The sequence below is a fragment of the Phyllopteryx taeniolatus genome, chromosome 4, assembly GCF_024500385.1.
Source record: "Phyllopteryx taeniolatus isolate TA_2022b chromosome 4, UOR_Ptae_1.2, whole genome shotgun sequence".
NCBI classification, from domain to species: domain Eukaryota; kingdom Metazoa; phylum Chordata; class Actinopteri; order Syngnathiformes; family Syngnathidae; genus Phyllopteryx; species Phyllopteryx taeniolatus.
The window spans coordinates 13,211,434-13,238,867 of record NC_084505.1 but is presented as its reverse complement, the minus strand read 5'-3'; the positions used below and the strand labels follow the sequence as shown (position 1 = coordinate 13,238,867).

The window sequence follows — 27,434 nt, the reverse complement described above, 5'->3', positions numbered from 1 at the left end:
TTTTATCCAACCTGGTCACTACGAGAGCGAACCTCAACATCTTCATTTCCGCCACCTCCAGCTCTGCTTCCTGTTTTCTCTTCAGTGCCACTGTCTCTAATGCGTACATCATGGCTGGCCTCACCACTGTTTTATAAACTTTGCCCTTCATCCTAGCAGAGAGTCTTCTGTCACATAACACACCTGACACCTTCCTCGACCCGTTCCAAACTGCTTGGACCCTTTTCTTCACTTCCTGACCACACTCCCGATTGCTCTGGACGGTTGACCAAGTATTTAAGAGTCCTCCAACCTCGCTATCTCTTCTCCCTGTAGCCTCACTCTTCCCCCACCACTCCTCTCATTACCACAGTTCCTCTCTGTGTACTCTGTCATAGGCTTTCTCGAGAGCTACAAAGACACAATGTAGCTCCTTCTGACCTTCTCTGCACTTTTCCATCAACATCCTCAAGGCAAATAACGCATCTGTGGTACTCTTCTCAACATGAAACTATACTGTTGCTCGCAAATACTCACTTGTGTCCTGAGTCTAGCTTCCACTACTCTTTCCCATAACTTCATTGTGTGGCTCATCAAATTTATTCTTCTATAGTTCCCCCAGCTCTGCACAACACCCTTGTTCTTAAAAATGAGCACCAGCACACTTTTCCTCCATTACTCAGGCATCTTCTCAGGCGCTAGAATTCTATTGAAGAAGCTGGTCAAAAACTCCACAGCCACCTCTCCTAGATGCTTCCATACCTCCACAGGAATGTCATCAGGACCAACTGGCTTTCCATTTTTCATCCTCTTTAATGCCTTTCTAACTTCCCCCTTACTAATCATTGCCACTTCCTGGTCCACCACACTTGCCTCTTCTACTCTCCCTTCTCTCTCATTTTCCTCATTCATCCACTCCTCGAAGTATTCTTTCTATCTGTCCAGCACACTACTGGCACCAGTCAACATATTTCCATCTCTATGCTTAATCACCCTAACCTGCTGCACATCCTTCCCATCTATATCCCTCTGTCTGGCCGGCCTGTATAGATCAATTTCTCCTTCCTTCTTCCGCTGTGGTTTCTTAGTATTATAATTTAAGCTTATTGAAAATAAGAGTAAAACAGAACAAAGTTTCTAGAGGGGGGAGAGAAACGACGACAAAAGACAAAGCACTAATTGTAAACAGGATGAGAATAGGTAAGTCATTACATTATCTACAACAATGAAACATTGATGCATGGGGCTGTAGTGCTACACCCTGTGAGGAAAGGACAGGAAAGACTGACAGAAGTGTCCTGTAATTGCTGTGCCCGCACCGCAGAGGCTGAGGACCCCACCCAATCAATCGAGGGGCCCAGGGGTCCACCCGAGAGCAGCCCGGTGGACGGGGAGACGTACCACACCGAGGGACCCAGGGCAGTCCGCCGGCCCCAAGGCGCCCCGACAACTGGCCACCCAGTGACCCAAACAGCACAGACAGCCTGAAATCCGGTCCGACACCCACACCCTCCCGACCCCATACCAGTCCCCCAGGAACCCTTTGATATGCATACATGCCCAGATGTGATTAGTGAGAAAAATATATACAGTGAGGGGTGTGAGCGTGTGCTAAGTGAGTGATTAAGAGGCATGGCTCCTCCAGGCCCATCAGGCCGGACAACCACCGACGAAGAGGGTTGCCCCACCCAGACCCGCAGCACCGACCCCGGGCTAATTGAGATCCTGTAGATTCTAAATTTTGCCACCAAGCCATTAAGGTGGATGCGATTATTGGGTTCTTGAAGTATTTATGGCGTTTAACACTTGTGGAAATAAATGGGAGTTTTGGGAGTTTGATGTTGTTGCAGTCTATTTGTTGCAATTCTAGCCAAGAATCATACTCCTCCTTGTGGTGCAACCATTTGATGAGGTATTGTAATTGGTTAGCTAAATAATAGTGTTTAAAGTTGGGAGCATTTAGGCCTCCCTCCTGTTTACTTTTCTGAAGAGTGGATAGACTAATTCTATTTTTCTTATTTTTTTTAAATAACTATTTATTACAGCAGAATCAAAGGTTTGAAACCATTTAAATGTGGTCTTAAATGGAATCATTGAAAATAAATAATTTATTTGAGGTAAGGTTTTCATTTTTATTGTCGCTATTCTTCCCAGGAATGATATAGGCAAGTTATTCCAGCGTCTTAAATCAGATGAGATTTTTTCCAGAAGTGGTGTGTAATTTAGATTGGTTAGCTCTGTGAGTTTTGACGAAATATTAATATTTAAATACTTGATAGGGTAATCTGGGATTTGATCTGCAGGAGTCCATGAGTTTGCTGTTATTGGGAGTATCGTTGATTTTGTCCAGTTGAACTCTTTTACTACGAAGCCACGCTGTTGTAACACGTGCAGAATATGGTTTGGCATTGTCTTGCTGAAATAAGAAGGATGGCAGCATATGTTTCTCCAAAACCTGTATGTACCTTTCAGCATTAATGGTGCCTTCACAGATGTGTAAGTTTCAAGCCAAATTCTGCACGTTACAACAGTGTTACAATCATTGTATTCTGTTTTTATTTACATTTTATTTTACATTTTGTTTTAAATCTGACAGTCTATTATCTTGGCTGTCCTGCTTCAAGTCGCATGTATGTTAGATTTTTCTGTTGTTGTTTTTGTCCAATCAGATTTCAGTTTCTATGTGTTGCCAAGTCAATGTAATCTGCCAAAGGCCTTCAGAATCAGGAGTACTGTCCCATGACAAATACGCACCATTAGCAATGGCTGTTTTTTTTTTAACCAATCAAATTTCAGATTCACAAAACGTGGCCTTCACAAAGGCTTTGAGAGACGTTTCCATTTTTCTAGCCTCTAATTTGTTGATCAGAGGTAAATGGTCTTGCCATTTGCACAATGGGTGACGGAGGAAGATGAATGTCAAAGATGATTAAAAATTCATTTTCAAGGCAGACCTTTGAAGGGAAACTGGATATTGTGATGATATATCTTTGAACCTAGAAAAGGATTTATTCAGCACTTCCAACAACTTGCTCACTCTGACTACACAGTTAGTGAATTAGCTATCTCTGTGGAGCAAAGAAAAGGAGGATGAATTTTAAGATCTATAAATAATAAGCATCTCTGGCAAGTATGATGTATTTTACTAAGGTTTTATTTTATGATTGTTTTTGTTTATTTCTTTGTTTTTTATATTGGGTGACTTGGGTCATGATATTAGATAAATGTTAGTTGTGAACTGCTGCAAATGACATTGCTGTTTGCAGGTGTTAACAACACTCAGGTTCATAAATATTGGGACATTAACACAATTCTCATCTTTTAGGCACCAAACACCACCACAACAGATTTTAAATGAAAAGAAATGAAGCAGTTTTCCTTTAACTGCATATTTTCAGCTTTAATTTGAGGATACTTACATCGAAATCAGTGGTAGGAATTCCAACAATTTAAATACAAACTTTGTAAGGGACCAAGCATAATGGGACAAATTAACAATCATTACTCAAACTTAGACTTTTTAACACTTTAATACGTTGCAAATCATTTAAAGTGAATTACAGCCTAAAGTCTGCAATGCACAGACAATCACCAGGCGTTGGATTTCATCCCTAGTGATGCTCAGTAATTGTGCAATGCAATTGTCTTCAGTTCCTGCTTCGTCTTGGGGAATTACGACCATCCTGTGATTTCGGGTTCATAGCCACGGGAGCGTCTACTAGCCTCGGCATGCTAAGCCAGAAAGACCCGACAGCCTAAAAAGCAGCGGACTCGCTTAACAGCACAAGTCGACAGAGAATCAAGCGGAGGTGGTGTGAGGTAGACTTTGATCGACTGATTCTTTACTATTAACGCCTAAAAATAAAAAAAAAAATATATATATATATAAGGGGCGGCACGGTGGCCGACTGGTTAGAGCGTCAGCCTCACAGTTCTGAGGACCCGGGTTCAATCCCCGGCCCCGCCTGTGTGGAGTTTGCATGTTCTCCCCGTGCCTGCGTGGGTTTTCTCCGGGCACTCCGGTTTCCTCCCACATCCCAAAAACATGCATTAATTGGAGACTCTAAATTGCCCGTAGGCATGACTGTGAGTGCGAATGGTTGTTTGTTTCTATGTGCCTTGCGATTGGCTGGCAACCAGTTCAGGGTGTACCCCGCCTCCTGCCCGATGACAGCTGGGATAGGCGACCCTAATGAGGAGAAGCGGCTCAGAAAATGCATGCATGCATGCATATATATATAAGGACAAATTCCTTGTGTTCTTGGACATACTTGGCAAATAAAGATGATTCTGATTCTGATATATATAAAACACTGCATTGTATCTTTGTTAAATATGTCCAAAAATGCTGAAAATCTATTTATTATTTTTTGTTGCTGATAAATTGTGTAATCGCGTGCAACTCCAAACGGCTTAGCCTTCCCTGTCCATAAAATCTGGTGACACCCCTGTTTGAGAGTAATGAATTGCAGATCCTGACAAAGACACCTACAAATGTGAACACTGTGGACGGTGACCAAATCGTTTGCACTACAACATATTTCAATGGTGTCTTTCTAATAATCTTGTGATGGTGAAGCTGTTAATGTACATTACCCAACAACTTGAACTAAAACTGCATATTTTGACCTTTACAGACCTGACGGAAAATTTTTCAACCTCATATCGTTACAATCACATTCATCTGTCTTACTTCTGTGCATGTAGTGCAAAATTTATTAAAGTTAATTTATTGCAGGAGCTCAATAAAAATAAAGAAAAATATTGTATCTTATGTAATATTGTAATTTCCTGAGTTGGTGATTTATGGTTTTCGTTCGATTTAAACTGTAATCGTTAATATTATATTTAAAAAAATGAATAATGCATAAACCTACTACTGTGAGTGTGCATGTGTGTGTGTGTGCATGTGTGTGTATGTATGTGTGCGTGCGTGCCCACTGAAGGACATGGAAAAAATTGCTGTCATAGCACACTGGGCTTTGAATTACTTTCACCTATCACACGTTTGACAGCTTTCCAAACTCTGCAGCAGATCATTTATTGCTGCCTGTGGATGTATTTGTGTGTGTGTGTGTGTGTGTGTGTGTTCCCTACAAAGCCAACGTGAACACGTGTTCACCTGATAGGCCAGGAAATGTGTGTACGCCTAGAACACGGACGGGCTCCGCTCCAAATATCGATCAGGGGGTGCTGCTGGCTCGTTACAACAGCTTGCCTACCAACGTCGTGTCTGCCGTCACACTGACAAGCCGGCAAGGACCTGCTCACTTTTCTAAATTCTCAAAATCATGATTGCCTTACTGCCTACTAAAAGTGCTTTCACAGCAAGACTGTCCACTGCTGTGTGTGTCATAAAATTTGTCATGTCACTTTGGTTGTCAACTCTGCAGCCAGAGGTATTAGTTAGCATCTGAGTGCTGACTGTGAAAAAAAGTGCAAGCTCCCGAAAAACTATTCATAACTATTTGCAATTAATGCAAGTCATTATTCTGCACCATTTGGCGCTGATGAGGATTTGATAGTCAGCAAAAGCACTTGAGTAACTGTAACTTGAAATGCAAAGCCAGACGAAATAGACCAATGGATACAGTGGAACATCAAATGTCTCTCATGTCACACACAACTTCAAAGGCTCTCGTGCAAGAACTCAGTAAGCATAAGTTATTAACTTTGGGTGATTGTTTTGCCTTTAGGCAATGTGAAGCTCATTCTCATTCCAAGCTTTAAGACTTTTGTCCAACATGACCATGTGCCCCATCAACCTGATGGCAAAATTAAGGCAGAGTGTTTTGCTTTTATGTTTCACATTGGTTTGCTTCTTTTTACTGGTCAGTGATGAGCAACCATGTTTAATCGTTTCTTAAAACATAAAGATGGTGACATTTTGACCCAGGCTAAGCCCCAAAACTCCTTGTACATTGGGACCTACAGGGGAGCGAAAATGATTCCTTCCTTGAGATGATTTACGGTAGTAAGTGCTGAAAGTTTGACGTTTCATAGCACAGTGAAATGTAATCAAACGAATGGCTGCCTGGAGGGAACAATAAACCTGAGAGAATGTGTTAGCAGAAATGCTCAATATTTCAGTTTGCCAAAATTTGAACTGAGCTGAATTTCAAAACATTAAAAGGATGACCCACCATCGCAACCCACTTTATGAATAAATTATATCATAACATGACTTATTATTACTTTTCAATATTTCATTCATCAACTAAAGCAGAAAGTAGAATGAGCACAAGCACATAATATAATTGTTGGTAAATAATGTATGTTTTTTTTTTAGGATCAGACAAGATGCAGACAAAAAAAAAACATACACCACAAAGATATTAATGCAGCTTAGATTAAACGGCGCGTGTCAGTCATATATTAATATGTTTCTTGTGGTTGTAGTTTACAGTTGTATGGAGGTGCTCTGCATTATAAGGAGAGCGTTTTTAATATTTTGCCCCCCTAGACCAAAATATTAGAAGCACCTCTCAGTATAATGCAGTACAGTTCTACATCTCTGCAAACTACAAACAGAATAATAAACATGTTTTGTATTGTATTAAACTAATACTTAATTGTCTCAAACACCATTTAGCATTATTATCTTTGTAAATGCATATTTTTTGATACAGTTTTGTATTGGCCCTCATTAAGAATGTGCAGTGTGCCTCAAGTTGCCGTATGTGAATATACGTGGTTGTCAAATTCTTCACATTTTTATACAATTGGCGAGAGGATGCAGCTGAATTCAGTGTTAAGTTTCGAGAAAGTACCCGTACAAAAATTCTGGTCAGAAACATACTCTCTCCCTTTTTTTTTCCTAATAAAAAAATATATATAAAACACAAAATTAACACTGAGGTTATAAAGAGAAAAGGAATAAGAGGAAGATCGTGTTGATTTCACTAGTGTGATTTCCTCTTTGATTCGCTTTCTGTTTCTTGTTTTTTAAGCAACACTCAGATGGCGTGTCTCGACTGTCGCTCAGACTGCTGGGGTAATACATCTCTGAGAAGACAAGAAAAGGCTGTCACGACACCAGCAAGAATGTGATTGGCTGAACAAGCCCGACAAGGATGCCTGGTATTAATAGCTGTTGGTCATTGGAGTACAGAAACAAGAGCCTGTGGACCTCATGGTTATTCAGGCAGGAGTCAGAAGTCTAAATGCACATACACACACATACAAAGCATGATTTGGTCGGAAGTAATGCAGTCCGACCTAGATTAGTTACGCGACAAACGTAGAAAGTACATTTGAAGTTCAATTCATTACATCTACAATGGAACCCTGGGTTATGAAGTTAATTAGTTCCATGACCCCGTTTGTAACCCGAAACCTTCCTAACCCGAGGTAATGTTTTCCATTCGAATGAATGGAAATGCCATCCATCCATCCATTTTCCGTGCCGCTTATCCTCACCAGGGTCGCGGGCGTGCTGGAGCCTATCCCAGCTGACTCTGGGCGAGAGGCGGGGTACACCCTGAACTGGTCGCCAGCCAATCGCAAAAATTTGAATATCATGGAAATGTTTATTTATTTCCATAATTCCATTCAAAAAGTTAAACTTTCAATAACTTATGCTACGGAGCAGACAATTCGTTTTTCACCTTTTATCCAATCGTTATGCACAGTCAATGATCGTCACGCAGTGCGAGTAGAAGCTCAACATAGAGCCTTACGTCCGTCCATACCAAGACCATTCGCAAACCGAAAATAATACGTAACTAGGGGTAAGTTTTCCAAGAAAATTTTGAATGTAACCCGAATTGTTCGAAAACAGAGTCGTTTGTAACCTCGGGTTTCACTGTATTTAAATTAGCCCCAAGTGATCAGTTCCAATAAAGGTCCAACATAAGCCACAACATAAGGTACACCTGCAGAATCTAATGAGATCCAATACAAGAACTGCATTATATATTCTATCATTACAAAAACCAAAAGAGACACAAATATTTTTTTTTTTCCCATAGGAACTAATGGAAGTTGAAATCATCCATTCCATTCCAGGTTCATACAGTCACCATCACATGGTGGGAAAACATCATCCCGGAGAGGATTGTGCTTCACCTCCATGAGGTCAAATATATGTACATCAACCTTCTGAGGTCAAGTCTTACTCACAGAATCCACATCGAGTCCCGCCTTCAAACACGAAGCCATTCGGCACGGCGCCATATCGACGTAAAGTGGACAACCTCCAGTGGCCAATGATCATGGGAGGAAGGCCCCTGGTGAGGGCCAACAGGTTGTTGCACAGGTGGAGGGAGGCGGGGCCAATCTCCAATTTGGTACCGGGCTCCACATTGACACCAAATCTGTGGACTGAACCGTCGAAACACAGAGGGACAAAAGTTCAGAAGACAGAACTGTGGCTGTAAATATTCTCCTCCATCCAGGTCATTTCATTCTCAGAGCATAGAATCGATTGCAACTGGAATACCAGAACAGTCCATTGTGATCGATGCCCTGAGAATAAGATGAAGAACTGAATTTGAACAAAAGTAATTTTCATGTAAATCACGTTGTCCTTTGTGAACGTTAATTCATCTCTGGCGTTGATGTAAGTGCAACAGGTTCCAGGGTTCGTGCTGATTTGAAGGATAGCTGAACTCATTTACGTCATGATTTCATTATCTAAAGTTGTGCTTTTCAAAGCATATTCAACTTATTATGTATTATCTATTGTATGTATCATTATATATATGAAGGTGGGCTGGAGGACACATTGAAATTCACGCGTCCAACACACTCATTTGCAACATTTGATAAATTACGTTTGTATTGGGCGGCACGGTGGCCGACTGGTTAGAGCGTCAGCCTCACAGTTCTGAGGTGCGGGGTTCAATCCCCGTCCCCGCCTGTGTGGAGTTTGCATGTTCTCCCCGTGCCTGCGTGAACAAAAAGTTTGAAATATTTTGATCCTGCAATGCACTATGACCTTTACAGGTGAACTTCACGTATAAATTAAAGTTACCTTCTCTAAACTTTTAAATACACATGTCCACCTATGAAAGCTTTCATTACTTTTTGCACATTTTGCTGTTCTCTAACAAGGAGCTGAACGTCAAAATTCACAACAGGTGTTTGATCTATGAATGGACCAATAGAATTCAATTAGAATCTGTATTTAAAGCACCCTCTTCATCATGCCGATCACATTTTGACATCATGAGACCAAGACAACACGTAACAGTATATTACCAGACCTCGTCATTGTGAGGCTTCAAACTGTTCTCAGAGGGAAGTGGCCACTGAGAGTCACAGAGTGTCATCAGCACGTTGCATCAGACACAGAAAGACTGCAAGAGTCACTGAAAGGCATACTGCAAAAGTTGACATGATTGGAAATGAAAAAAAAAAAACTGTTTTGCCATTCAGCTCCTTGTTAGAGAACAGCTGGTTGTGCAGAAAGTACTGAAAGTTAGAGAAGATAGAAAAGGTTTATCCTGAATTTTTACCCGAAAGCCGAATATACCTAACCTTTCTGAGTAGTAAATGCATCACTAATTAACAGTATAAATTTGGTTAAGTATAAAGTAGTCTAGTCTAATTAATTTGTTCTGAGGACACGGGTTCAATCCCCGGCCCCGCCTGTGTGGAGTTTGCATGTTCTCCCCGTGCCTGCGTGGGTTTTCTCCGGGCACTCCGGTTTCCTCCCACATCCCAAAAACATGCATGAATTGGAGACTCTAAATTGCCCGTAGGCATGACTGTGAGCGCGAATGGTTGTTTGTTCCTATGTGCTCTGCGATTGGCTGGCAACCAGTTCAGGGTGTACCCCGCCTCCTGCCCGATGACAGCTGGGATAGGCTCCAGCACGCCCGCGACCCTAGTGAGGAGAAGCGGCTCAGAAAATGGATGGATGGATAAAGTAGTCTAATGAATTGAAGCTTTCAAAGTTATAGTCTGATCAGTGGAAGACTCCACCTGTGACCGCACCACTGACCTTCTCCCAGGCCGTAGCGTACACGGGCGTCCCAGGCCAGGAGGGCCTCTCGACTGTGGAAGCCCAGCACCAGTGTGTGTGCCAGGCAGAGGATGGAGAGGGTGAAGCTCACACCATCATGGCCCGGCCCTGGTTCCACACCATAGATGCACTGAGAAAAGCAACAGTTGTACTGACAAATTAAATATTTTTAGAATGTATTTTTATGGGAGAACTCACATACTGTAGCTACATTCGGTGAAGAAAGTCTGCACCTGCAAATTGTTACTAAAGAATATAGAAAAAGACAACAATTTTGTTCTTTGGACACTCCGGCCCGTGGTTATTTTCACTTAGTGGCCACATCGTTAGGTACGCCTGACAATCTCTTGAGACTGAATACAAGAGTTGTATCAAACATTCTGCGTTTTCACAAATAATAATGCTCATTTTTGAGCTGCACTGTCTGAAAGGTATCAATTTAACAAATGTTTATTATTGTAGCTTTGGTTTGCAGAAGGGTAGAACTGCTGCCTATCCTATTTTGTCCCGCTCATCTAGCTAAATAAGGTTAACCAAAATATGTATGACTGGCGAGAGACGCTGTAACCGAATGTCAAAAAACAAAATCTGATAATATCGGATATTGGTTAAGTCATGTCACTGATGGTGTAGCGGTACACTCGTCTGGCTTTGGTGCGGGCAGCGTGGGTTCACTTCTCAGTGACGGTGTGAATGTGAGTGCGAATGGTTGCCCGTGTCTATATGTGCCCTGTAACTGACTGGCGACCAGTTCAGGGTGTAGTCCGCCTTTCGCCCGAAGTCAGCTGGGATAGGCCCCAGCGCCCCGCGACGCTAACCAGGATAAGTGGTGTTGAAAATGGATGGATGGATGGTTAAGTCATCAAATGATGTCTTAGCAGTCCTCTGATTACATGCAAATGTGGCCCTCCAGCCTCCAGGGGATGTAAGCAACAGAGGACGATTTCAGAGTCATGGGATTGTGTACAATTAGGAAGCACTATAGTTTGTTATATTGAACAGATTAACACTGCCTGGAGGAGTTGAGCCATAACGCGGGCTCAACATTGCATAGCTGATGTGTTATTGTTAAAACTGCAGCAGCTTTCACTCATTTTGACACAGTTGCTGAAAGACACAATAAAGCAACAATTGATTCCACTTAGTCCGATTAATTCTGAATAACGAATTTTAAAAAATACTTGGTTGCTGTATTTATGCAGATATTTCAAGTATCTGTCATTTACTTTCTTCTGTTTTTTTACTTTTACATTTTTTCTGACTACGTTTTACTCTGTATATTTGAAAACAAATGTCTGTACTTTCTACTCCTTAATTCGTCAAAAGTTTGCCGATGACAATATGCAAAAGACGTAAATAGAGAGTGCTAAAGTCAACTGCAGTTGCTATTGTGACTAACTGAATCCTTGGTTGAGATCTTGGGAATTTATAAGACAGAAAAAAGAGGGACAGCAGCGACAATGAGGAACGTGAACCAGGGACTGGTTGGAGTACTTTTGCCACCTCTTCCAGTAATTATGCCCATTCCTAATTTCAATAAAACCCCTGTGTTGTCCGGTGAGTGTGCTCAATTGTATGACTTTACAGAAAAGTGTGACAGCAGTCCACGCTTAAAGGGATTCACCACTGAGCTGTAACAAAAAGCATTAACACAACTTTTTTTTTTTTTTACCTCCAGTGTCACACCAAGACGCTCCTTGGTTTTCTTCTTGTCTTTGTAGGCCAGCACAGACAGACAGTCTGCAGGAAACACACACACAGTGTGACACAAGCTTTACACATTGGCAGTTGCTTTATGCTTAATAACGTCACACAGAGTAGCTTTGTTTCATTTGCCGTGTGTGTCTCTCGATGCAACAGCTGCCATAGCAAACCCTGAAACAATGAGCTGATCCACTGGCACAGCTGAGAATGACAATCGCTGATCAACCCCCCGACACACACACGCCCGCACACATAACATCATTCCAACCACGTTGCCTTATTTCTCAAGGGGCACAAGAGTAGCCCCTTTTGCATATAAATAATGCTGCCGCTTTTATTTATTGACACAAGGCTTTCTTCCAAACTCACAGCCCATGAACTCTTTCACTATGCCAATCTCCCAGTTGATGTTCAGATTGGAGACTTCCCAAATAATTTATTTTTAATTCAATCATAGCTCTCCTAACACCCAAACTCTTAATGTGAAAGGAACTCGTCTTTTGTCTTTTAAATCAAATAAAATCGACTCAAGCGCGTGATGTATTGCGCAACGTCCACGTGTTGACGTGCAAAAGTTGCCCTATGAGGAGGAGGCACACAGCCTGCATATATCCAAATGACGGTTAATGACTACATGCAAAAGTTCTAATGAGGTTGGTGCAGTGTCAGATTAAGCAAATATGTGCAAGTACAAAAGAAGAAAATGAAAATACCTACCTGCAACAGGAGAAGGCTTCCGAACAACGACCCAACGAGACTTCCACTGTGATTGCAGAGAGAAAAAAACAATAAAACGTTCATACACATCCTCCTAAAGAGCACATGGGCTTTAGACATAGCTTTCAAGTTGATAACAAGATGAAAAGCTGCAAATTTCACCTTTTTCCCATCTCTAAACTTGACTTGTCCCTCCACGACAATTGTATCCGTCATCTTCTGACATGGTTCCTAGCAGCTGTGCGTGCGTGTGTGTGTGCGAGTGTGTATCTGTGTGTTAAGGGAATGACATTTCAAAATAGCCTTAGTCGGGCAAGCTACACTTTCTCCCCAGCAGTCGGACCACCACGGTGGGTAATAAGGCCCCCCACCGCAGGGCACCAGCAAAGTTATTACAGTTGTCGTCGGTACTTGATGTTTCGGTAAGTGCTAATTAGATTATAATGGCATTACCCACATAAATTTCACTTATCTGGCCTCCACTTGGGGGTTAGACTGGGATTAATTTAAATTATCCAAACTCGTCAATAAAGTGTTTTTTAATCAACTCATCAATTTCTTGAACTTAAATATACTTTTTGACAAATTTCGATCAGGTCTCTGACCTCATCGCAGTACAGAATCAGCTCGTATCAAACTGCTAAATGATGTAATGTTGAACGGTGACTTGGGAAAGGTGTCATTTCAAGCTTTATTGGATCTCAGTGCGGTGGTTGATACATACTGCTGAATAGGTTAGAAACGTGGATAGGACTCAATGGACTTCTCCATTAGAATGGTTCAGGTCCTACTTGGAGGAAAGGAGTTATTTTGTGACCATTGGAAGTTTGGAAACAAATTGAATGAAAAAGACACAGTGTTCCTCAAGGGTCAGTTCTTGGACCCCTTTTGTTCAGCATGTACTGTATATGCTACCATTGGGTCAAATTCTGCAGAACATTAATGTTGACTATAATAGCATAATTTACAACCTGACTGACATATAAACAAACTGGCCTGGGGTGATTTGCACTTGGCAGATGTAAACACATTAGTAGGCTAATATTATCCAGTAAAATAAATTTATTGTCTTTTTTCAGGTAACTGGAGTTTACTGATAATCAGCTCCAAGGGACCGAGATCATCCAACATTGCTCTTTCCAAGGGTACTAGATTCAGACTAAGAGCTGATGGGGATTCACATCAGCTCCATCTCTATTTCGCATCCTGTTTAGGGTCATGGGTGAGCTGGAGATTGTCGCTGCTGACTTTGGTTGAGAGCCAGGGTACACCCTGGACTGGTCACCAGCCAATTGTAGGACAGATATTGACAAACAACCACACGTAAGGACAATTTAGAATCTTCAATGAACCTAACATGCATGTTTTTTGGGGATGTGAGAAAACTCCAACAGGCGATGCAATTCATCTAAAAATGTTATTGTTGGTTGAAGACCCATGACCTTTAGTCTCACAACATGAACAAAAACCATGCTGAATGAATAGGACACTCCTTATGTTCTTATTGGATTTTTTTTCTGCATGCTAACTTGCTGAGTATACTTTGATTCGGGTGGAGGAACATTGTGCACGACAGTGAGTGGAAGTGGAACAGAGCAAATGATTAATCTGCTCCTCAGTTGTTGACGACAGACTCTTCACATGCACTTAGAAGCTAACACGCTGGTTCAGAGGCCAAGCTTCAGACAGCTCAGACAGTGAGTCGGTGGGCTCCTCATACAAATGTTGCTTTCACTTGACTTCGCTCTATTGGACCTTTCCCCTCATTCTGCTCCAACTGTCTCTTGGCTTTCACCATGGAGGGAAGGCCCGAGGTCTGATACACGGCTGACCTCATCCTGCTACCATGGCAACGCAGCTCCGAGGCCACATCCTCACACTTCATGTCCAGTTCACATCCTCGAGGGCCCCCGCGGCCTCGGGAGCCTGCGCGGGCTTGGCTGGTGTTGCCAGAGTCATGACTAACGACAACTTTGTCCACATCCAACGCTTGTTTGGTGGCTTTGTGGTTGGAGTTGTACGAAGGCGATTTGGATTTACGGCGTAAGCGGAGTGGACGTCGAGGGGGGGCAGCAGGAGGAGATGGAGAGGGAGGTGGACGGTTGGATGGTGTTAATCTCACAACTTTGATACTCTCTCTTCTTTCCCTCCCTCTCTGTCTGTCTCTGTCCTTACCTGAGGACAAAGACGCTGCAGTAAAAAAAAAAAAAAAAAGACAACAAAAAGCAACAGGTGGTGGAGGAAAAACATGCAAAACCACAGCAGGCATGCTTGGTAATCTTATATGAACTGCAATCACCATCCTTTAAATACACTCCCCTGCCACAACATTTAAAGGTTCACCTGCATATTATCCAGTACAAAGCCATATCCAAATGACGGTCTTTTACAAAGATAATAATGCTCACTTTGGTTTGTCACTGTCCAAAAGATGTTAATTTAACAATGTGTGTTGCCTCCACCAAGGAGATAATGTTTGTATTTGTTTGTTTGTGTGTTTTTGTGTGTAAGCAAGGTCATCCAAAAACTATCAAATAAAATCATGGAGCTGCACGTTTATCATGTGTTTATCACTCAAATGTAAGTTTTACCATGCTGTACCCCATCACAAAGTTAAATACAGTTGTAGATTTTTTATTTTTATTTATTTTTTTGTCTTTTTTATGTCTAAATACATGTGGACTTGTTTTATTTCTCCACAGTTTGGCCTTGGCAGAGGTGTGCTCAGCCAATGTGCTCTTGTGTACAACTTGACAACATAATGGAAAGAAATGTTACTAATGTCACCTTATTTATTTACACGGGAGGGGCAAAACCTCTCAGTATGATGTAGTACACCTGTACAGTTTTTTTGGGAAGTCATTAGCTTGTGTAGAAGTGCCCCACAAAGAGACCAGGGAGTGTATACAGTACTGTACAGTATATCTTATAATTCTAGTTTGAGTGGCCATAAAACGACATGGAGTGTGCAGGATTCGACGTACAGTGGATGTGCCTTATGAGTTACTGCAGGTGAAATGAAGAAGAAGAATTTAAGTTGAGCAGCCAGATCCATTGGCATGGATCCATGATCCATGAGTCCACTGAAACTTACATGACTTCCACTCACCCTAGATAACCCTGACCACTGGAGCAAAATCAGCATTTTTTTTATTTTATTTTTTTTAATTAAAAAACAGACATAGAGCTTTTGTACTCGTTTGAATAAGAGCATCCCCCTCCAATTAACTGAAACCAGAGAGAGAGAGAGAATATGGCACGTATTCCTAAAGTATGCATGACATCATGGGAAAGAACTGCAAGCTGCTTGACGCCGCTGTGTACTCAATAAAACATACACACTGATGCCATCCAGTGGATGAGAGAAAGGCTGCCCGTGTCTTTCTGGCGCTTTTTTTCTCTCTCTTTAAAACCGAGCAGAATTGAGACTTTCAAAAATGTTAGGGTTCAAGTCTTCCTGTTTCAAAGCATTAAGTATAATTTTTCAAAGAAATAAATCTAAAAAGAAATCCATCGATCTATCAATCCATCTATCACTGACCTGTCGCTACATATTTCCACGTGTGAGTGTTCCTTATCGCCAGCAGATGGAGCCATTTGCGAAGGATAGCTAAACTGTACTGGTGCAGGAATTCCTCAAGCAAGAAATTTTAGATTAGGACAAGATTCCCATAAACAAATTCGGGGACTCAAAGCTAAAAGTGGTCTCAAAGTGCACGTTACATATCTACAAAGAAACATTTCTGTTTTATATGTGATTCATATGTATCTAGTTCTCCGCATCTTTGTTTGCCCTTCCAAACTTGATCTGGTGTTTCCCTGACAACAAAGTCAGCAGATAAACATTTGATTGAACTTGACACTTGAAGCCTAACATGACAAAGCTTGCCTAATAAAGCACTAAGCAGAAGGGAAACCATGCATATCATTTAGCCCAGTTCCCCCGAAAAAGCCTTTGTACCCCCAAAACAAAGGTTTTTACCCAACTCCCCCTCCCCCCCAAAACCCACTTCCCACTCATTCTCTCTAACACGTAATGAGAACTAAATAGAATAGGCGGTAGCAAGACATGAAGAATATCAAGCTATTTATTGGCCTGGTTAAAAATAAAAACAAATATTCTTTGCAAATGTAATAACTGTTATGGGCCTATTACATTTTAAAAAGGGCACATTTATTACGTTATGGGCCATTATTATGTTCTGGGCTGTTATTGCAGTATGGGTAGCCCATAAAATAATAACTGGCCAATAACATAATAACAGCCCACAACGTAACAAATAGAACAAGTAAGTCGCATCCACTACATTTGCAGATAGCTTGAAAGCCTAAGGAGCAGCAGATAGGACTACAGCAGATCATGCTAACCTCATCAAGTTCAAGAGACAAATACTGGAGATGGAGAGACAGACAGACAGACAGACAGACAGACAGCGACGGAGAGCGTATGCATTTTCACATATCCAAAAATAAAACGTTAAATAGAGTGATATTAGTATATTGTTACATTATGGGCTCAGGTATTACATTTGAATTGTTTTATTTTTTGATTTTTTATCAGGGAAACAACGTAATAAATGAATTACGTTATTGGCCAAAAGTTATTATGTTATAGGCTCAGGACTTTTATTACATTATTGGCCAGTTATTACGTAATGGGCCAATTTATTACATTATGGGCTTCTACCGATGGTAATTATAATATTAAGTGTTGATTATCTGTTCATATGGAGTTTACATATTACCATGTAGTGAACTCACAACAACGTCCGCTAATTGAGCTGAAGCTGACTTTCATCACCATTCCATTTTGTGCAGGTTACATTTATGCATCCCTGTGTCAGTTTCATTGTGTTGTATTTATTTCCAAGCTGATATTTTTGATCTGTTTGGTCATGCACGGGGCCGCACAGTGGCCGCCTGTGCGGACTTTGCATGTTCTCCGGGTTTCCGCCCACATTCCCAAAAATGCATGGTGGGTTAATTGAAGACTCTAAATTCCCCATAGGCATGAATGTGAGTGCGAATGCTTGTTTGTTTATGTGTGTCCTACGATTGGTTGGCGACCAGTTCAGGGTGTACCTCGCCTCTCACACAGATATAGCTGGGATAGGCTCCAACATGCCCGTGCCCCAGTGAGGATAAGCGGTATGGAAAATGGAGGAATGGATGGATGGTTATGTACTCTAGTTAATGCTGGATCGGTTGTGTGAGGTGCATTCAGGGACACCTCGTAAAATCAATGCGAATGTGTTGTTTATTGACTAAAATGATTTGTTATTATTATTATTATTTATTAATTATTTAATATTAGAATTTACTGTGATTCACCTGTACATTATGATGATGTTTATAACAGTTTATAAACTTTGTGGAGAGTTGTAGAGATCAACCTGCCATTTTCAATGCGCTCATTCAGTCATTACGACCACCTTCCGAATCTAAAGCGCCATGCGAAAGTATTTATATTCTCAACACTGCGCTAAACATCTCCACAATTATATTTCCCCCCTAAATTTGCATATTTTTGTAAGAGAAAATTAGTGATGAAATACGATGAAGTAGTGCAGCATTCACGTGGGATAGCTGCCTTGACATGTGCCTCTCACATGAACCATGTCACAGGATTTGGATAAGGTCAAAGGACAGAAAATAGACAGAGAGGCTGCTTTAGTAAGACAAAGAAATATTGCAAGCTCTTAACATTTATTGGATGTATTTACAGACACTTTGAAAGAGAGCAGATAAAGATTGATGTTTACTGTAACTTACCTGAAGAAACAACATGACTGCAATGCAATTTAACAATAGCAACATATGGGGATTTCACTAGTTTGGCTATGTACAAATTAACACTTTTTGTTTAAGTGACAGGGTAAAAAATATAAGGTTGTGAGATAAATTAATATTTCTTCAAGGATACAAGAAAATGTGGAATGTGAACCATTTAACCTTAATAATGTAGCTCGGTCAAGAAGTACTGTATGTGAGTTAGCGGTTTTGTGATTTTGCCTTACATTAAGGATTTTAAAGTATCAAAATGATGGTTATATTTACAATTATGCCACTTTATCCAAATCCTTTTGAGAACCTGATTATAATGGAGGTGACACTGGCAGTGTTGTGCTTCACTCACTTGATGCAGGGAGACTAAGTTCTGTACCCACACAGTGATGGTGTCACCGTGAGCCTGAATGGTTGTATCGAAATGTGCCCCGCGATTAACCCTCAACAGGATTAGTGGTCTAGAAAATGGATGGACGAATAAAAATGGAGGTATTGTAATGTGAATAAAATGTCAATGACAAATACTATATTTTTGGGAAACCTCTTGAAGTCCACACTTAAATGATGTTCTTTGTTTTATTTCAAATCAATTTTGGTAGCGTGTAAAGGCAAAATGACAGAAACGCTGTTGTTTTACAAATACTTCTGGACTACCTGAAGAGTAGTTATTCTATCCTGCAGTAAGCCACTACGTTATAAACTGTTCAAGAATGTCAACACAGCTTTGTGATGTTGTGCAAAGAAGACAAAAGATTGGTGCAAAACTTTCTTTTTGGTCTGCAAGCAGTGCCTGCGTGCACAATGACTGTGGCCTGTATTTTGCATTAAGGGCATTACAATTGCCCGAAGTGAAAGTGGTGAAAACACAAAATGTACTGTACTGAAGTTGGAACAAAGACCAGCTGAGCAAATGCGTTCCTTCATGCTACTATAGCAGGGTATCTGCATTTTTAGGGTCAGTGTGCACTAAGATGTAAATAACACACTGACATCTCCATATCAATATAGATACAGAGCCGGGGATCACTAAACAGATCATATAAATTAGTTTTAGCATGAGTATAATATGTAGTGTCAAGGTCAACAAGTGATTTTAACACGTGCGCGAATGTGTAGAGTCTTGTTCGTAATGGGCTAAAGTGCATCATTAAGTTCTTTTGTTGCAAGGGAGCTGGATGAGCGTTTGGCACAAGTCATCCTCGCACTCCTACTCACTATTACATCGCATGGAAAGAAAAGAAGAAAAGCCACAGCAAGCCCACTCAAAAGTTCACACAGATACACACCAAGGACATTTGTGACCTTTCATAATGCATCCATTCCTCCTCGCTTCAGCTTCCTGCGTTGTGTCTGAGCAACTTGGATGCAGGTCACAGTGCATACATCACTATTATAACACAACAAAGCATGTTTGTAGCGTAAGCGCTTGTACTTTTACATTGAAATTGAATGCTTCTGTACCACTGGGAGTGTTTTTCTTGTCCCACACATAAGGACTGAGCTGACTAAAGTAAGGGAGGAGACGTGGATGCATTCAGTCTCAACTGAAAACGCAGTCGGGTGAAGGGAGACGTGAAAGGTCAAACCGGGGAAATACCTGAGCTAGGCCGAACGTCCGAGGCTTGTTTTTGGGGTTTAGACTGCACGGCGGCGGGGGGCACGTAGTTGAGGCTGGGACTATTGATGTCCCCCTCACCCACCAGAGTCAGGTCCGACAGGGCGTCCTCTTCCAGCATCTGGACTGATGCCCCCCTGCCAGTGTCCTTGAATGCACCACGCTGGGCCTCCTGAGACGCGTGGATGGGAGAGACTGTGGCGGGGAACAGCGAAGAAGGGGGTCTGGTGTTCCCCCAGCCTCCACTGTCAGAGCCCAACGCAGAGTCCAAACTTTGAGACTGATGATGAGCATTGAGGAAATGGCTGCCGCTCGTCCTGTCGTTGTGGCTGGCCTTGTTACCCGGGCGACAGCTGCCATTGCTGGGGTTACGGGAATGAGGGGTGGAGCAACTGGGCTCAGGGTCATAGGGCGGAGGCGCAGCTCGACCGGTCGCCGACGGTGACAGGCGCAGGAAGTCTGGGAGCTGCAGGTCACTTTTGTTCAGCAGGCCTCGCTGGTCGTCAGCTCTGTTGCTCTGAGCTTTGGATATGAGATCGAAGAACTCTGTAGACACACATGCGCACACGCAGATGCGAGAATACGTGTGCAGGCACAAGCACAGACACGCCTGTGAATAAACCTCCCGAATCGCAGGTGTAAACAGTGATCATTGTTGGAGTTCAGGTGGCATGCAGCAGAGGGAGTCGGTTTAGCAAGTCGAAGCTACATTCGGTGTGAGCAAAGGTGACTGTGCTACATGTAGCTAGCTAGTGATGCTCCTGCAGTACGGCACACATGCCAGCGAGTTAGTGTCATTACAGCAACAAAGCTTCAGGAGACAATCGAAGAAAGAAAGAAAGACAGAAAGAAAGAAGGAAAGAAAGAAAGAAAGAAAGAAGAAGGAGGAGGTCTTTGTATCTTTACCTTCAGCTTCGTCTATATTAATCTTTTTCTGCTTTCTTTTCTCTGGAGCCTTATGAAGAGAGACAGAGTAGTTGGGTAAGGGTTGGCTCCTTGTGTCAAGGCCGGGCCCAGCCTTGTCGTTTTCCCCATGGGGGTGGGTAGAAGCGGCTTTCCTTGATTGCCTGTCCTCCCCCTGGGAGCCACAAGGAGAGCGGAGCGGAAAGTTGTCAACGTACAGCAGGACAGCAGGAATGACTAGACCTACTGATGGGGAGGAGCGCGACAGCATTCTGATGGAGCGTGGGGGCTATTCAAATGAATCTTGATAGTGCAGTTGTGGGCTTGATAGGATTAATAGCAGCCACTGGCGTTCTTGGACTCTTAACAATAAATAGTAACCACAGAGTTAAACCCTGTGTACAATGCACCACCAACCCTGCGACACACACCACAACATCTAACAACTAATGTAGAGCCACACTACAAAAGACAATCAAACAAAAATAGGCCATAAAACATCCACTGCAGATTGTCATCAATTAGATAAAATAATTTAAAATCGAGGGCTGTTGTACTCCCACCACCAACTAATTCCCTTCCATCTGGAACTTGTGAAGCTTTAAAAAGCCAATAGTCGTATGGCCTGGTCAGAGGCCTTGTTACAGAAGAAAGAAAAAACAAAGCAGATGGAAAAGTTGTTGATGCATTGGACGACAAACAGACCACAAAAATAGAACAAGAGGATATTTGAGAGTGTGACGAGGCTCACTGCCCAACATAAAAAAACAGGCACGCGCGCGCGCGCACACACACACACACACACACACACACACACGCACAGGCCGGATGCTGCCATAGACGCGTCATACACCTGTGCACATTTATAATACATTACAAACAGACATGAGTCACTGAGGACAGCGAGGGAGACACTTAGTAGCGTGATATCATCATCAGGAAGTGGAGACATTCAGTGGGTTATGAAACATTCCAGAGTCAGGAGATGATAAAAAAAAAGCTGGAGGGCATCTTACTGTTGTTGATTGGTTTCTAATTGTAGAAGCCCCAATATGGCTTTTAGATGGTGCTGAAGGACAGAAAGTGAAGGGAAGATGCAGTGACATGATTAAAAATTGGCCTTTTTTTCACAGAAACTGAATCTTGGACTTTTTTTTTCTTACCTTTTCCTGGCATGTGCTCTGCTGAATCCAATACCACTCTCAGCCCATCCAGATTAGATATCGGAAGACCGAGATCTAAGGGCTCAGATTCACCGCTCTTGAAACACACAAATCCAAATGAACGGAATTGGAATTCGGACAGACAAATCATGCAAATTTGCAATGTTGCAGCTTTCAAGAACTACACTTACAATGCGTGCCACCAAATCTGAGAGGTGCAGACCATATTTGGCCACCACTGGCCTGAGAACCTCGGTCACTGGCTTGGTGGGCTTTGCTTTTAGACCCACTGAGCGGTTAATGGGGACCAAATCTAACCTGGAACACAAGGAAACAGAATTCAAAGTTTGAAAAAGTTACATCAATATGGCACAAGTCATAATACAACACCAATTCCAATGAAGTTGGGACGTTGTGTTAAACATAAATAAAAACAGAATACAATGATTTGGAAATCATGTTCAACCTATATTTAATTGAACACACTACAAAGACAAGATATTTAATGTTCAAACTGATAAACATTATTGTTTTTAGCAAATAGTCATTAACTTAGAATTTTATGGCTGAAACACGTTCCAAAAAAGCTGGGACAGGTGGCAAAAAAAGACTGAGAAAGTTGAAGAATGCTCATCAAACACCTGTTTGGGACGTCCCACAGGTGAACAGGCTAATTGGGGACAGGTGGGTGCCATGATTGGGTATAAAAGGAGCTTCCCTGAATTATTCACAAGCAAAGATGGGGTGAGGTTCACCTCTTTGTGAACAAGTGTGTGAGAAAATAGTGGAAGAGTTTAAGGACAATGTTCCTCAACGTACAATTGCAAGGAATTTAGGGATTTAATCATCTACGGTCCATAATATCATCAAAAGGTTAATCAAATCTGGAGAAATCACTGCATGCAAGCGGCAAGGACGAAAACCAACATTGAATGCTCCTGACCTTCGATCCCTCAGGCGGCACTGCATCAAAAAACGACATCAATGTGTAAAGGATATCACCACATGGGCTCAGGAACACTTCAGAAAACCAATGTCAGTAAATACAGTTCCGCGCTACATCCGTAAGTGCACCTTGAAACTCTACTATGCAAAGCAAAAGCCATTTATCAACAACATCCACAAACGCCGCCGGCTTCTCTGGGCCCGAGCTCATCTAAGATGGACTGATGCAAAGTGGAAAAGTGTTCTGTGGCCTGACGAGTCCACATTTCAAAGTGTTTTTGGAAATTGTGGACGTCGTGTCCTCCGGGCAAAAAGAGAACAAGAACCATCCGGACTGTTATGGACGCAAAGTTAAAAAGCCAGCATCTGTGATGGTATGGGGCTGTGTTAGTGCCTGTGAAGGCACCATTAATGCTGAAAGGTACATACAGGTTTTGGAAAAACATATGCTGCCATCCAAGCAACGTCTTTTTCATGCACTCCCCTGCTTATTTCAGCAAGACAATGCCAAACCACATTCTGCATGTGTTACAACAGCGTGGCTTCGTAGTAAAAGAGTGCGGGTACTAGACTGGCCTGCCTGCAGTCCAGACTGTCTTCCATTGAAAATGTGTGGCACATTATGAAGCGTAAAATATGACAACGGAGACCCCGGACTGTTGAACAGCTGAAGCTGTACATCAAGCAAGAATGGGAAAGAATTCCACCTACAAAGCTTCAACAATTAGTGTCCTCAGTTCCCAACCGTTTATTGAATGTTGTTAAAAGAAAAGGTTATGTAACACAGTGGTAAACATGACCCTGTGCCAGCTTTTTTGGAATGTGTTGCAGCCATAAAATTCTAAGTTAATGATTATTTGCTAAAAACAATAAAGTTTATCAGTTTGAACATTAAATATCTTGTCTTTGTAGTGTATTCAATTAAACATAGGTTGAACATGATTTGCAAATCATTGTATTCTGTTTTTATTTATGTTTAACACGACGTCCCAACTTCATTGGAATTGGGGTTGTACAAATGACTGAAAGTTTCTGACCTAAAGAGAGTCCGCTTTTCAAGTCTGAGGTCGCGAGTGCACAACGTCATACAGTCTTGGTCCAAAACAAGTGGCTGGGGAAAAAATAAAAATAAATTTAAAAAAAATCAGGAAATACAATAAAATGCTTTGGCTACACCATGAGGATTGGTTAAAAATAAAGACTTTTTACTTATCATCATTACAAAAGATGACTAAAATGAGTGGGAACAGCTTCAAATGAAGCCAAAAAAAAAAAAACTATTCCACTTTTAAATGGATTGAACACGTCGGCCACATTGAGAACGTTTGAGCAGTTACACAAATCAGAAAGAATATAATTTTTTAGTTTTTACTCCAGCAGAAGTCAAATACCCCTAAGGTCATGCAAGTGAGAATTTGAACAACATGAAATCATATACTCAAGCAGTGGTGTCCACCATCACTTTATTCGTCACTTTTTGTTAAAGTTAAGATACATTGATGTAGGTTTTTTGTAATGGTGGTTAACTTGTTTTTACACTTAATGTTAAAATCACCTTTGCATTATGTGTTATGCATTTATCATTAAAGTTAAGGTGATGTGATTTTTAACAGCGGACCAACTTATTTTTACACTTGTATGACAAATAAAAATAATTCAAATAGCCTGTTCAGTTCATAAAAGTTTGTATTACAGTGGGAATAACTAATCATCGAAGGGTCGACCTTGACGGTTCTAAAAGATGATGCATTGCGGTCCTTTGAACTCATTCAAATGCATCTTACAGTCATCAGTTCATCTTGTAGAAAACCACGTGACAGCTGAACAAAAACATTGTGACTTTTATCATTTGGGAGCACCAGTTCCACTTGTGTTGTACCTTCTCCCCTCCGACCAGGAAGAGGTCGATAGCTGCCAGGTTGATGCAGAGCTTCTCACAGAGGCCCAGCAACAAATCCCTGATGGACACACCAGCCCTCAGCGGCACGGAGCAACAAGAGCCGTCTGGCAAGTTTATGTTACACTGCCTCAGGGGGACGCTGCCTCCTCCACGCTCTGATACCGCCACCCGGGAAACATCTCCCTGAAGGACAGAAACGCTCGAGACAGTAAGAAAACAGTGAGAGGAGGCCGGGAACAACATGCGGAAATCAAAAGTGAAGAACAATGAGGAGATAAAGTTACATGCTCTTGTGAAAATTCTTGTTACTATAAACTTTTACCTAAATTTAACACTGTTTTCAGCCTTTCCAGACTCACCTCATTCTTTCCAGAACCAGATGTCCCGAGCTCCAGACTGGCACCTGAGGACAGAGAACCCTGCGATTCACGCCGCCCATTGCTATCAGAGAAATCTGAAAAAGAATTCATTTGTTCTGTGGTCAAACAAAAATTCCATTCCATTACAATTCAATATATTCTAATGGAACTGTTACCAAGCTTGGAAACTTGTTGTTATTGTGGAAGAAAGAAATATGATCTGTTCACTAATCTCCCTGGAGAAATCGACGCCTTGCTCATTTGCACAGCAGTGACAGAGTAAAAATTGTTCTTTACGATATGCACAAAAGCAACTGCTCCAGCCTAATTCCACATAAGGACATACTCTTCAGGGATCTGACGCAACCGTTACATTTCCACAATGGCGTTGTCTTGTCAAGAATGACGGAATAGAATATTTATTATCAAGTATGCAGAAGAACATCTACTGACTGTAATTAAAGTCGGTCAGTTCTCGTTTCTTTGGGCCTTTGCCAAAGCTCCTGTTGCGGGACCAGGAGAAGAACATGCCCTTCCTCCGGTCTCCTGAATCATCCCGGCTGTCATCGTTCAAAGAGCGGCCTGACTTGCTCCTTTTGTCCTCCTGCAGAACCCAAACAGGAAGAAAGGAAATGGCTCGACAGCAGTTGGTTTGACACACAGCAGAGTGGAGGTCAATGCACATGTGTTTTTGCTTACCTTCTTGGGTGTGGACAGGTTGGAGCGGTCCGAGCCAGTGGTGCTGTGTTTGGAGGTGGGGCTGCTGGGGATGTGGTAAGGGTCAGGCAGTGGTCGGCCCTCCACCTCTGCTAACATACATGCTTGGTAGAGCAGAGACTTGAGGAATCGTGTGTAGCTGTCAAACTTCATCAGGTTAAAAATCTAAAAAGGGCAGACGTAAAGAGAAGTAATCAACACAGGGAGGGAAAATAAAAATAAATATTAAGAAAAAGGTCAAAGGATTAGAGAACGAGTGATAGACTAATAAAGGTATAGCAACAAGGACAAATGTCACCAAAGCAGCGAAAATGTGAGGCAAACATGTACAGGTATGTTGGATTGTTTGAGGTTATTACAGACCAGTATTACATACAGACGGATTTTTATAGACATAGTGGACAAGTTTTTAGCACATTTGCCTCACAGTTCTGTGGTTCGGGGTTAGAATCCGGGCTGCAGCTTTCCTGTGTGGAGTTTGCATGTTCTCCCCGTCCTTTGGCTTCCTCTCACATTCAAAATATGCAAGGTATGGTCATTTAAGATTTTCAATTCCCAACGGGTGTGAATGTGAATGTTTCTTTGTCTATATGTGCCCTGCAATTGGCTGGCGACCACTCCAGGGTCCACCCTGCCTCTTGCCTGAAGTCAGCTGGGATAGGCTGCAGCTCACCTGCAACCCTAATGAGGATAAACATTTGAGAAAATGGATGGCACCAAATATTTAGTGTGCATTACTGTCACCTACATGACTTGACTTTGCATGCTTCAAAGTACTCAAAAGCTCTTTTTTATTGTCACCTCATTCACAAAATGATTACCAATAGCTAATTAATTCACACACCTACAAGACCATTTCTAAAACCGGTCGTGCTACAGTAACTTCCTTAAGGATACCATGACAGGGCCTCCAACTTTTGTTTAGAGACGAACTTTACCACTATAGCGGGCTGTCCCATAGAGCCAGCAGGGACCCACCCAGGGGGTCAGGAAAAGCCCCAAGTAGAGCCATGGTTGTACTGTATGTGGTTATGTGGTTGCAATTACCGCATCACAAGATTACAGGCTTACGGGTGTTGAAAGAAACCACATTTGAGGTTCAGGATCTATAGGAGGTGTTAATGTTAGATGAGTCAAGATATAAAAGATGATGTTAAGGATAATCTTCTAGCCTTCTGAGTCTTATCATAAGTATCATTTTCGATAATATCAATAGAGCTTTACAGGTAAAGTGTCTCTTGACATGACACGCCTTGTTTATCTTGTGTTATATAAACAGCCACGACTGTACAACAAATACATTCTCATGATTGTATTTTTTTAAATAGATATAATACATATATATATATATATATATATATATGTAAGTGTGTATGTGTGTGTGTGTGTGCATACAATACTTTATTTATTTATTTTTTTACTTATTTCCTATCTTGAGCGCTGCTCTTCACACTCCATTCAGTGTTTTCTAAGTTGAATAAATTTGTGTTTTTGGTGTACAGCCAACCTGTAACTGTTGCTCCTTGAACATGTCAGGTCGGGGGGCATTGAGGATGTCGTCAGCGAGCTGAGCTTGACTGTCGATGTTAACCGGTGTGGTGGCTTTGCTGGACAAGAAGCTGTTGTAGATTTCTCTGGCTCGCTGAGACAACTGGGAGCAAGACAGGAGAGAAAGCTG

At 41.8% G+C, this 27,434-nt stretch overlaps 2 protein-coding genes across 6 annotated transcripts in view; both read right to left on the bottom strand.

The window, feature by feature from the left end:
- Window positions 1-16,286, bottom strand: part of dok7b (docking protein 7b) — a 30,775-nt gene extending 14,489 nt beyond the window's left edge. The window contains exons 1-5 of one of the 4 annotated variants that reach the window (XM_061769656.1): window positions 12,530-16,286; window positions 12,368-12,413; window positions 11,619-11,686; window positions 9,926-10,076; window positions 8,101-8,301 (exon numbers count right to left, since the gene is read on the bottom strand). In XM_061769656.1, the coding sequence (XP_061625640.1) occupies window positions 8,101-8,301; window positions 9,926-10,076; window positions 11,619-11,686; window positions 12,368-12,413; window positions 12,530-12,583 (520 nt within the window). In that variant the 5' untranslated portion in view covers window positions 12,584-16,286. The remainder of the gene's footprint in view (window positions 1-8,100; window positions 8,302-9,925; window positions 10,077-11,618; window positions 11,687-12,367; window positions 12,414-12,529) is intronic. The other 3 variants (XM_061769655.1, XM_061769657.1, XM_061769658.1) reach the window with 3 other exon arrangements.
- Window positions 16,287-18,054: 1,768 nt separating this feature from the next.
- rgs12b (regulator of G protein signaling 12b) overlaps window positions 18,055-27,434 on the bottom strand; it is a 56,425-nt gene continuing 47,045 nt past the window's right edge. Inside the window, exons 9-19 of one of the 2 annotated variants that reach the window (XM_061769652.1) lie at window positions 27,264-27,407; window positions 25,739-25,921; window positions 25,493-25,643; window positions 25,040-25,134; window positions 24,660-24,863; window positions 23,818-23,891; window positions 22,027-22,153; window positions 21,836-21,932; window positions 21,689-21,741; window positions 20,676-20,847; window positions 18,055-20,315 (exon numbers count right to left, since the gene is read on the bottom strand). In XM_061769652.1, the coding sequence (XP_061625636.1) occupies window positions 19,735-20,315; window positions 20,676-20,847; window positions 21,689-21,741; window positions 21,836-21,932; window positions 22,027-22,153; window positions 23,818-23,891; window positions 24,660-24,863; window positions 25,040-25,134; window positions 25,493-25,643; window positions 25,739-25,921; window positions 27,264-27,407 (1,881 nt within the window). In that variant the 3' untranslated portion in view covers window positions 18,055-19,734. The remainder of the gene's footprint in view (window positions 20,316-20,675; window positions 20,848-21,688; window positions 21,742-21,835; window positions 21,933-22,026; window positions 22,154-23,817; window positions 23,892-24,659; window positions 24,864-25,039; window positions 25,135-25,492; window positions 25,644-25,738; window positions 25,922-27,263; window positions 27,408-27,434) is intronic. The other variant, XM_061769653.1, reaches the window with a different exon arrangement.